This window comes from Crassostrea angulata, chromosome 6 (assembly GCF_025612915.1).
Source record: "Crassostrea angulata isolate pt1a10 chromosome 6, ASM2561291v2, whole genome shotgun sequence".
Taxonomy (NCBI): domain Eukaryota; kingdom Metazoa; phylum Mollusca; class Bivalvia; order Ostreida; family Ostreidae; genus Magallana; species Magallana angulata.
This window is the reverse complement of record NC_069116.1, coordinates 8,093,791-8,105,572: the sequence shown is the minus strand read 5'-3', so window position 1 is coordinate 8,105,572 and position 11,782 is coordinate 8,093,791. Positions and strand designations below refer to the sequence as shown.

The 11,782-nt window shown below is 33.3% G+C and overlaps 1 protein-coding gene across 2 annotated transcripts; it reads left to right on the top strand.

Annotated features, from left to right (window-relative positions):
- Positions 1 to 1,734: 1,734 nt before the first annotated feature.
- On the top strand, positions 1,735 to 10,219 carry LOC128188988 (DNA topoisomerase I, mitochondrial-like). Of its 2 annotated transcripts, XM_052860346.1 has the most exons (20): positions 1,748 to 1,838; positions 2,115 to 2,148; positions 3,121 to 3,872; positions 3,960 to 4,042; positions 4,224 to 4,326; positions 4,543 to 4,643; positions 4,814 to 4,929; positions 5,125 to 5,246; positions 5,415 to 5,537; positions 5,729 to 5,916; positions 6,038 to 6,101; positions 6,203 to 6,283; positions 6,410 to 6,553; positions 6,737 to 6,991; positions 7,196 to 7,310; positions 7,398 to 7,525; positions 7,880 to 7,974; positions 8,100 to 8,178; positions 8,484 to 8,554; positions 8,642 to 10,219. In XM_052860346.1, the coding sequence occupies exons 1-20, from the start codon at positions 1,803 to 1,805 to the stop codon at positions 8,742 to 8,744; spliced, it is 2,793 nt and encodes a 930-aa protein (XP_052716306.1). In that variant the 5' UTR covers positions 1,748 to 1,802; the 3' UTR covers positions 8,745 to 10,219. The 2 variants fall into 2 exon arrangements, with proteins under 2 accessions (XP_052716307.1, XP_052716306.1); XM_052860347.1 differs by lacking the exon at positions 2,115 to 2,148 and having other exon boundaries at positions 1,735 to 1,838.
- The last annotated feature ends 1,563 nt before the right edge of the window (positions 10,220 to 11,782 follow it).

The window sequence follows — 11,782 nt, the reverse complement described above, 5'->3', positions numbered from 1 at the left end:
CTTTACCTCTTTTCAAAAGATTTAAAGAATAAACAAAAATTCTGATAAATGTTTTTGTTTATTTTCATATGGAAAGATTTTTTAATACATACGTAAAATGAATATCCTTAAATTGGTGAATATTCATTTCAAAATTAACTCTAACACGTTGTCTGAAAGCACATATAGGGAGATATTGAATTCAAAATATAATGTTAAAAAAACCCTAACAAATCATTCATGGGTAGAAAATAGTTCATTAAATGTTGAGGTACTCGATTAAAATCTTCTTAGAAATAAAACAATGCATGTCATGGTAGTAAAAATGAAGATTCTACAAACCGGTTCGTGTACCAAACCAGTTTGACGTATTATTTTATTTCCTCTGGCTATACTTTGCACCACTTTCATTCACGAATAATAGTTATTATCTACGTCATAACTTGATTTACTACTTGTTAAAATTGTGCAATTATCAGATTATATATCATTGATGAGATAAAAAGATATGTGTGAATATAAAATTAAAAATCTGATAAGACTTAAAAAACAGTCCTGTAGACATAAAAGTTAAATCAAGGTTTTCCAGACTGATATTTCAAGGATCGAAAGAATGATATCCTAGATAAAACGAAAAAAAAATGATACAGAAATTCGTCACTATAAATCAATCAATAGATTTTTTTAAATGTCATGAAATATTTGAAAATGTTTTCTTTGTAAAAGGATTTTGAGTCGAATTGACTTTGCTCTTTATTAAGCAATAAGAATACAAAAAAATACTTTAGCATTTATATATTCAATGATAAAGATATTAAATAAATGGATACTTTTGACAGTTGTGTTTGGATGAAAACCAGTTAAAAGAACTTGTGTTCAAAAATTTTCTATAAAATGAATTCATACTATTGATTATAGTCAAATCAATCAGTGGATATCATTTTCATAATAATTCACTTTAATCTTCAAGTTTCCACGTCAAATTATCGTACTGTTAAAAAAAACCCCAAACAAAACAAACGGATTTTTGTTTCACAACTACCCGGTCACTGTCCATATAAATCTCTACTCATTATACAACCTGATCGCCCCCCCCCCCCCCCCCCCATTTTGTATTACTGCTTATCGACACTTGTATCAGTACATAATTATTTTATAGACACATAAATATATATACTGATTTTACGCAAGTATACCATTTTGATAATTATTGTACCTCTGGTAACATTGTATAAATATGGTTTGGGTGAATAAACGAATTGATTTGAATTAAATATATATTTCTTTATACCAATATATCATTCATCAATATTGTTGATTGTATTACAAGTGATACACCTAACGTTATATATCAATCTAAATAATATTTCATTAAGAGAAAAAATTGTTGGTGACATTACATAAGAAACCCGTCGTCATAATTTTAAGTAAGCCTATACGTTCATTATCAAAGAAACTGCACAAGAAATTAAAACGTGTAGATGATAAAGTTTACTGCTCATTGTGATTTTTTAAATTATTTACATTTCCCGCCATTTATAGGCAATATAATATTCATGTACAGAATGGTCAATTTAAAATCTTTTAAATCGAAAAATGAACATATAAATTTAAAAATATCAATATTTGATTGTTTAACACAGCATTTGTCATTCGATACATAAGAGTAGTACAAAATACTACATGAAAAGACTATCCAATGTGAGCTGACACTCATGACGACAGCATACCTGCGCATGCGTACTATTCATCATATTGTACTTAGCCATTTAACGAGGAGTACACATCGTGCTGATTGTACACAAAAATAATTTTTACGGATAATGGATATAGTAGACGGAGAAACTACAGGAAATCAAGTGAGTAATTGATTTATTTGATATTCAGTCCTTTGACCCAGAAAAGGATTAATTTACTGACTCTGATGTGTCTCTTGCGCCGGTAAAAGTTCAGCTAACAAAGGACGGTGAAAACGGCTAAGTCAAGATGGCCGCAAATTTTCTAAGTCCGCATCGACCGGCTGTTGTTTTCGCCAATTTTAAATCGAGAATTCAACCCATGAATCTTATATTTGAACAGTTTAATTAGGCAAACAAAAAAAAGTGGACTAAAATCTCTATTTTCCTGTCGTTTAGGAATCGGTCGTCTCGCCTGGAGCCCAAGGCAAAGGTAAGAAATTGACTCCCATCTGCTCAGACGGTAGATATGGCCGCCAGAGACTAAGTCCGCTTGTCTGAACTGACTTAGAACAAAACAGCCATTCACCACACATCGATCTAGTAAAAAACGTTATGTGACTATAACAGTTCCACTGCTTGTGTTGAGGCGATACATGATCAAAAAATGAACTGATGAGACAAATGTTGACAAGGGTTTAAGAAATGAATATTAATTATTTTGTGACTTTTAATTGTTTCAAAGGGAAGTAACTCTAAGAAGTTGAAAATACATGTGGAAATAGTTGCCAAGTAGGCCAGTTGGGTGTTTTCATCTTGATTACAAGGTTAATTAAAAATGAAAATAGAAATAAAATTTTTTATTGTTTTTAAATACAAAAAGCAAATTTACTTTTCAATTATTTGAGATTGAAAGAGAAATGGGTAGAAGTGTTTTTGTGTTTTTTTTTAGTGGGGGCGGGGGGGGTGTTGAAACTTATAAGATTAAAGAAAATGAACCTACCGTGTTTCACTCTAGGGAGACGCAGGGAAATACTGTTTGAAAAAATATAGGGAGGGTCCATTACAAATTGTCTATTATAGCTTTTAAGTGAAACAAATTCTTTATGATTTTTTCTCCCAATTTGCTTGTTACCAGACTAAAAAGGAATTAGAAAAAATTAGAAAAATATAAGTTTATTTTACTTAACCCCAACATTTTTGAATGATTGTATGTAGCACTATTTTTAGATCATACAAGTTTAGAAATGTTGTTAAGTGAAAACTCCATTTGATATCTAATTTTGTTCTGTTGAAGGATATTAATGGAATTTATAAGTTATTGTTTGTTTAAAAAAAAATTGATATTCATTAAAATGTTCTTTCTTAGCTCTCAAATTCCAATAACTTTAATTTTGAAATTCCAAGAATTTTTAATAGGTAAAAAAAATCTTATCATATTTTACATAGTTTTTCATAATTTTAGTTCTAGAACTAAAAGCAAAAATGGCTAGCAATGAGCTGAACCATGCAAACCATGCTGAGCAAAATGGACATGCCACTCTACCAATGTCCAAGGACGAAGATCGACATAAAAGCTCATCAAAGCATTCCTCTAGCTCCAAACATGGGCACAGCTCCTCATCCTCTAAGCACTCAAGCAGCTCCAGAAAACATGGCAGTTCTAGCTCATCCAGCAAGCACAGGGACAGTAGCAGTTCCAGTTCACACAAGCATAAAGATAAAGACAAGGAGAGGAGTAGCTCAAGTTCTAAGGATAAGGATAGGAGCTCGAGCAGCAAGCATTCCAGTTCATCTCATAAACCTAGCTCGAGCAGCAGTCATAAAGAGGGCAGTTCCAAGGAGAAGAGTTCCAGCAGCAGCAGTAGCAAAGAAAAAAGTTCGAGCAGCCATAAGGAGGGCTCCAGCAAGCACAGCTCGTCAAGCAGTCATAAGCATAGCTCATCCTCAAGCAGTCACAAGCATAAAGATGGCAGCAGTTCGAAACATAGTTCCTCCTCTGAAAAACACAAAGAAAGGAACAAGGAGGATGCTGAAAAAGTGAAAGTAAAAACTGAGCCATCTTCTCCAATGAAATCACCTTCTCCGACAAAATCACCTTCCCCAATGAAATCGCCAGTGTTGGAGAAATCACCTAGTCGGTCCCCCTCCAAAAGGGAACCATCACCTGTGAAGCCTGTGAAAGAAGAAGATATGAGTGATGATGAAATACCTTTGGTAAGTATTTATTTTCTTGTATTTTGATTATTGATCTTCAAGTATTACAATTTCACACAGAATTTAACTTTTGATTACAAATTATAGGCCACCAGAATTAAGAAAGAGCAGCCATCAGAGAAAAGGCCCCATGATTCGGATGACGATGATGATGAACCATTGTCTGCCAGGTGAAAAAAAATTCACTCTACAATTCACTTGAAAAGCAAATCTTTTTTTCCTTTTGAAATGTTTATTTGTTTGGTTCTTAAAATATAGTCTAACCTCCAATGGTACAATCTGGTATTATTAAGAAAAAAGCATTTAAACAGAATGATTAATGATCAATAATGTTATGTTTTTATTTTCCAGAATTGAAAAAGAGAAGAAGAAACAAAAGAAAGATGTGAAGGTTGAAAAACCCAGCAGTGCAAAGAAGAGGAAACCTGTTGATTCGGATGATGATGTTCCAAAGGTAGATAATTGTTAAAATTATTTTAAGTGTTTCCAAAGAATGCAGGTAGCAATTTTCTTTTAAGATAAGTGAAGGTTTGTGAAAAAAGAGCTGTAATTGTAAAAGGTCATTTTATTTTACATCTTATTGAAGTACATGTACCACCTTAATGATAAGTGCACGATCATAGTTATTACAAAATACAGTGTATATTAAATTATTAATATCTGATTTCAGAAGAAGAAAAAGAAGGTCATTAAGCCAGAAAATATGAAACAGGAGAAGAAATCCCCATCCAAGAAAGTCAAGGAGGAAGAAACTAATGAAGTCTGGAGATGGTAAAACATTGCTTGTTTTGATACAGGATGGTTCACTTCTTAAAAATTCCAAAAAATGATCGACCAGAGCAAAGGGTCAAAGTGAAAGATCTCAAAAAGTCCACAGCTCTCAGCCACCATAACTTCTGGCTGTGTGCACACAGTGGTTGATGTTTATCTTGCTGTTACAGGTGGGAGGAGGATCGCAGGGATGACGGTGTCAAATGGAACTTCCTGGAACACAAAGGACCACTGTTCGCTCCCGACTACGAACCACTGCCCAATGATGTCAAGTTCTACTATGATGGTAAGTTTACATTACCTACAGTTCCTCTGTTTCTGTGAGTGAATACAATTCATGCATTAAATTGCAATACCTGATAAATATTTTACTTTCAAATTTGTTGTGAGAGGAACATAATCTCTGTTTTTATGTGTGGATATACATGCAATGTTTTATTTGACCTAATGAGATGTTTTCCTCTTCGATGTGCTGCAACAGGTAAGGTAGTGAAACTGTCAGAACCAGCGGAAGAAGTGGCCACCTTCTACGCCAGGATGTTGGATCATGACTACACCACAAAGGATGTCTTCAACAACAACTTTATGAAAGACTGGAAAAAGGTGTTATTTACATGTAGTTTCTGTAAAACCGTAAGGTTTGTTTCAAAACTCAGTTATGTATGGAAATTGTCCACTTCATTTTCTCTTCTTCAGATAGAAGTTAAGCTTTCAACCATTGATGTGAAAAAATGGAAAGAACTAAATACAAACTTGTATTGATTTTTATAGATGATGACGACGTCAGAGAGAGAACTAATCAGAGACCTGAAGAAATGCAATTTCAAAGAAATGGCAGAATATTTCAAGCTCAAGTCAGAGGAAAGAAAAAACCGCTCTAAAGAAGAAAAAAAGGTGAAATTTTCTGTTTGTGGAATAAAAATTAATAGAAACATTAATATGTACAAATTATTTCCTACAATCTAAATACAAATTTAGAAAGTAGACTAATTAATTACAAAGTTGAATAATTCATCAGCTGTGTTTAATATGTACCAGTACCTAAAAAAAGCTTTGCAATTAAATTTCTGTTTTATATCCACCAGGCTGAAAAGCTGAACAATGATGAAATTCAAAAAGAGTATGGGTTCTGTTTAATGGACGGCCACAAGGAGAAGATTGGGAATTTTAAGATTGAGCCCCCAGGTCTGTTCCGAGGGAGAGGTGACCATCCAAAGCAGGGCATGTTAAAGAGGAGGACTCAACCAGAGGATGTTATCATCAACTGCAGCAAGTATGTCTCAACCAGTTTTTGGTTCATGTTTGCAAATATATTAAGACTGAGAGCTGACCCTCAAGATTTATGTCTTTTTCAAGTATTTAGAGTAAGATTTTTTATATCTTTCAAATTTCAGAACTGCCAAAGTACCAAGCCCTCCACCTGGTCATAAGTGGAAAGAAGTTCGTCATGACAATAAGGTAAAATCTGATTAAAACTGGGAAACAAATAGATATATGATATCGATTGCAGGTTGTTTATTGTATTTCGTTTATTAATTAATCATTCTGTTGTAATGTAGGTCTCATGGCTTGCATGCTGGAACGAAAATATTCAGGGAAGCACCAAGTACGTCATGTTAAATGCAGCTTCAAGACTGAAGGTAAGAAGTACAGTGTTTGTTTTATAGCTGAAATGCATTGCTGGTGTACATGTTTTCAATTATAGCTGAAAGACATTGCTGACATTATTTCAGTATGATTGATGTACAGTGTATTTAAATGTTTAGGGAGAGAAAGACTGGCAGAAGTATGAGACTGCAAGAAGACTTCATAAATGTGTGGACAAGATTCGGGCCCAGTACAGAGAGGACTGGAAATCCAAGGAGATGAGGATACGGCAGAGAGCTGTTGCCCTGTATTTCATTGACAAGGTCAGTTGTGTGATAAATTAAGTAAGGTCAATTTTATACTCACAAAGATTCTACAGTTGCTTACTTGAATCTTCCAGCAATATTGTACATGTAAATCAGATGCAGATGACACTAATAGTATGACTTAGTTAAAGACTTGTCATGGAAGTTTATTATCACTGATTACAAAACCTCTTTCCTCAGCTTGCCCTGAGAGCAGGTAACGAGAAGGAGGAAGGAGAAACAGCCGACACTGTTGGTTGTTGTTCCCTCAGGAAGGAACATTTGACTCTGCACGAGAAATACGAGGACCAGGAGTATGTGGTCGAGTTTGATTTCCTGGGTAAGGACTCCATCAGGTACTACAACCGAATGCCGGTCGAAAAGAGGGTCTTCAAAAACCTGCAGCTGTTCATGGACAACAAGGCCGGGGAGGATGATGTGTTTGACCGACTCAATGTGAGTAGCATTGTCATTAAGTGAAGCTCTACAGAAATATTCCAAGTTATATCTGAATTTACTTTGCTTTATTTGTTGATTTTTATGAACAGTTTATGGGCCATATTATTGTGTTGTCTCTAATGGTTTAATGCACACATACAAGTACATATATGGTGTATAGTTTTGTTAGGCATACTGTGATGGATATTTTTTTTGTTACAGACGACTATTCTGAATAAACATCTGCATGAGCTGATGGACGGGCTAACGGCCAAAGTGTTCCGTACATACAACGCGTCTCGGACACTTCAGGAACAGCTCAACCTGCTGACAGAAGGTAAAAAAAAAGTCCTATTGAATGTTGTTGTGAAAACTAAAACAATCGCTGTTCATGACCGGATGTCTTGATGTTTGTGATTGACAGCTGATGATAATGTACCCAGCAAACTTCTGTCCTACAATCGCGCCAACAGAGCGGTCGCTGTCTTGTGTAACCATCAGCGGGCGGCCCCAAAAAACTTCAGCAAACAGATGGAGAACCTGCAGAACAAGGTCTGACCCAAAACAGCAGATTAAATACTTGTTACCAACCATCTTATGCATTAGTACATGACTTGTATTAATCCAATTTATATGGTAGTTTTATATAAACACTGGACTTATATTTGTATTAATGTAAAGGAAAATGTACATATTGCTCTATAAGGACTACATTCACATATGCCATATTTGACATTTTAAATTACCGTAGTTCTATCCAATCAAATATTTTTTTTAAAACAAGTGCATAAATATGAGTAAAACTTCAAATTTGATGATAAGAATTTTGATGAGGAAAGTTGTTCAAGGTAAAGCCAAGTCTTCACTCTAGTCGTTCGCTGTAAATTTTATGCTTTGTTTCTATAGATTGATGATAAAAAAGCCGCCATCAAAGAAGCTAAAAAGAATGTAAAAGATGCCAAGGCTGATTATAAAGCCACAAAAACAGAGAAAGCCAAACAGTAAGATTTATATGTCATTATCACCAAAGGACAATGTAAATCAGAGTCATTTTGAGGTAGAATTGTCTATCATTTAGTGTGTCATTGTGTGGTAGAATTGTGTATCATTAATGTGTAAATTTCAGAGCACTGACTAAGAGGAAGACCCAGCTACAGCGCCTTGAGGAGCAGCTCACCAAACTGGAGGTTCAGGCTACTGACAAGGTAAAACATGAACAGGTTTAATTTCATTTGAAGAAATGTTTAGGAAGTTGAAAGATTTTTAGTTCAGCAAATTTTCATCAGAAAGAGAACCATTGCTAGTTTTGCATAGTTTTCATGAGAAAAAAGAGTGACGCAGGCAAAACTTGTTCTTCCATAAAAGAAAAAAACATTCTCAATTTTCGAATTCTCAAGGGAAAGTGATCTAAAAAGAAAAAAAGATGTTTCCATTTTCAAAAATAATGTTTCCAATTTCCAAAAATAAGTAAACGAACTCCTATTTTATATCTTGGCATTTTTTTCTACAGGAAGAAAACAAGGAAATAGCTTTAGGAACCTCCAAACTGAATTATCTTGATCCTAGAATTTCAGTGGCTTGGTAAGGGCTTTGAAAACAATTGTAGTTTATTATTATAAAATATTTCAATCATCATAACACTAATAAGTTATCATATTTTGGTTTTAGGTGCAAGAAATGGGAAGTTCCTATAGAGAAAATTTACAACAAAACTCAGCGCGAGAAGTTTAGATGGGCAATAGACATGGCTGAGGCAGATTTTGAATTTTAACAAAAATTATTTTTTAGATGAGAAAGTCAATTGGATACAATGGGCATGAATGAACAGTGTATGTGGCATTTAAATTATGCATGTTCAGATTGTAGATATGACATTTAAGATGCAGTATCAAATTGTCAACTGATTTTCAAAGAGATGTCTCCACATGTCATGTGTATTTAAATTATGTGTAATCTGTCAAAACAAAGCTATAGATTTATTAGTATTGATAAATTATGGTCTTCAAGACTTGTATATTTATATACATGTACATTAATGGTTATTTTTCATCAGCATTGTTAGATTTATTTAGTGTTTTACTTGATAAATTGTGATTATTTTACTCTGAATTGTCCCCTTGATTTCAAATTTTAATCATGGATCAGATGCTGATATTGTTACATCATGCTTTTAGCAATTGTGTAAATTTTATTGACAGTGTGTGAAAACCATTCAATATCAGGTTAAGGTATGAATTGTATGACACAACTAAGACCTGCATTATTCACTCTTGCTAATGTTGATCTTCCCAAGTTATGTACAAGTTTTACTTTCCAAGGTCTTCACGTTTTAGAAAATCTTTTAGGTAATTTTAGATATTTGTTCTGGAAGTGTCATTACCATTTCTTTTTATATTATGTAAAGTTATCTAGCGGTGACGTGGGTGTATAAAACAACCACTCTAATAAAACAGCGTGTCTTCATTAAGACGGGCAGAAACTTGTCTTTGTGATCATCTCTATCCTTAGACTCATCATGATATTATTCCTCTCATTTTTGCATGATTTTTGAGTGTTTGCATTGCGATTTATTATTATTTATGGATCTATATTTTTTTTTTCATTCTTAAAGTACATTTGTAAGGATCACACCTAATATTTTTTCTTTTTAACAAATTTGAGTATTTAATCAATGTTATAAATACAACCATTTTTGTGGAAATGAATTGCAATTTTCTTACTTTTTTATTTTGATGTAAACTCCAAAATTTTATATTCGTTATTAAAATACAGGATGTAATGAAAGTGCCTAACAGAAACAAAAAAAATGTTTTGATATTTAAATCAGAAAACATCCATATCTGTGAAGTCTACCTCAGTTTTGGCACTTCAAGGTGTTCATCCACAAGTTCTTGTAGTCACACGTCACAAGTAGTATTTAGTTTTTAGTTTCTTTTATTTAGGCATCACAGGCTTTGCATGTGTCAACTTATCATAGTAGATCTCAGTCATTAAATCAGGCACTAATTAGCTACATGTAGGTTGTGTTAATTGTCAGAAGTCCCTACATCACCCTACTACACTGTGTCTCATGTTTACTGGGTTCTGTGTTGGATCATCTTGCTGACATGCTGTGTTATATCTGGTGTAATTCAATCTTGTTATGGAGCTTGTTTTTCGTTATCAATTGAACACCACTATTAAATTTTAATTCTATGTTCAGCAATCCAATATTACTGTCCAAATAAAATCTTGATATGAAATAAACAGGTGTTTATTTATATTTTCTTTAAATGTGTACCAATTATGTTAAAGGGACTTGGATACGATTGGACTTAAAATTTTGAAATGTTATTTTTCCATTTTCAATGTTTTTACTGATAAATGTAGAAGTTTATAATGCTATATCAAAATTTGAAAGTCAAATATCAAGTTATAAGCAAGATACAGAGTTAATAATTCTTTGTTTTGTAAACAAAGCTCGAATATTGTCATTGCTTACATATGTGCTTTATTGGTGTAAGTTTCAATTAAATGTATCTTTCTTTTGTTGATAATAGTATTTATGAAGATGTTGAATTAGTTTAAATTGTTTTTAGCATGTCATTTTTTCTAAAAAATGGTAATTCTCTACATTACATTTTTTGTAAACAACTATAAGACTCGAGCTTGTTTACATAACAATCAATTTTTACCTCTGTATCTCACTTGTAACTTGACTTTAAGGTTCAATATTTTTGTCAATCATTTAAAATGCACCAGTAAACCATTTTATACATAAAAATAAAAATAAAATTTTTGATCCCAAATCGGGTCCAAGTCCCTTTAAAGGTGATAGATATGAGGTAGAATGGTTAATGTACAGTTCATGGGCAAGAAATCAAGCATCTTTGGTATTGTTATTAAACAAAAGTCTAATTATTTGCCTTTTACAAACTGTGTCTTGGGATTTTCAAATGAACCTCTCAAAGGAGAATGTCAGTTTATTAATAAATTCATTATCAAACTGTCAGGTGAGCTAATTTTACCCCCACTCTGAAGGAGAGGGAGTACACTGTTTCACCCTTCTGTGTCTCTTTCTAACAAATTTTCAACAAATATTTCCAGCGACTAGTTATAGCAGATGCTTGAAATTTTGACGCACTCTTTGTTCATGCATGCCATGGTGGGATTCATTTTTTAAACAACTCAGTTGTCAACTTCCTGTTAAATGATGACCTTGTTTATTTTTATCCTTATTGCACATTTGCTCCTGAAAGATTTCCTCTTAAATTTGGACCAGGTAAAATATTTTATTTTGTTGTTGATTACCGGTATTTTAGGAAACCGTGCATTTTATGAACGATGAGCATGAATTCTACTCGAGCTTCGCAAAAATGTGCAGACATTGACACACTGGTGAATGTATTCCATGTTGATTACTGTATACAGGGTTATTTTTGCCCCATGTTATTTTTTCCCTTTAACAATTACAAATAGTTTCGCCCCATCTTGAATTCGCCCAGATGCAGTTAACATAGATATTATTTGCAGTATAGAATTCACCCAGTTTTAAATTCGCCCTTTGACAACAAGGGCGAAAATAAAGTGGGGGCGAATATTTTCCCGTTTACAGTATCTTTACCCAACATTTAATAACTTATGATGCACGATATTGCTTCACCCTTAATATTTTCCAAACATTCATGCAGATAAAAACATATTCATTGTGATCTACCTGCAATCTTAAAATTGTTTGACACCAGTCTTTATAATTTACATGTACCTTCTTTGCATTTAGGATAAAGTTTAGTCTATTTTCTTTATTTTCCCCTTCTTAGCTAGGTTGTC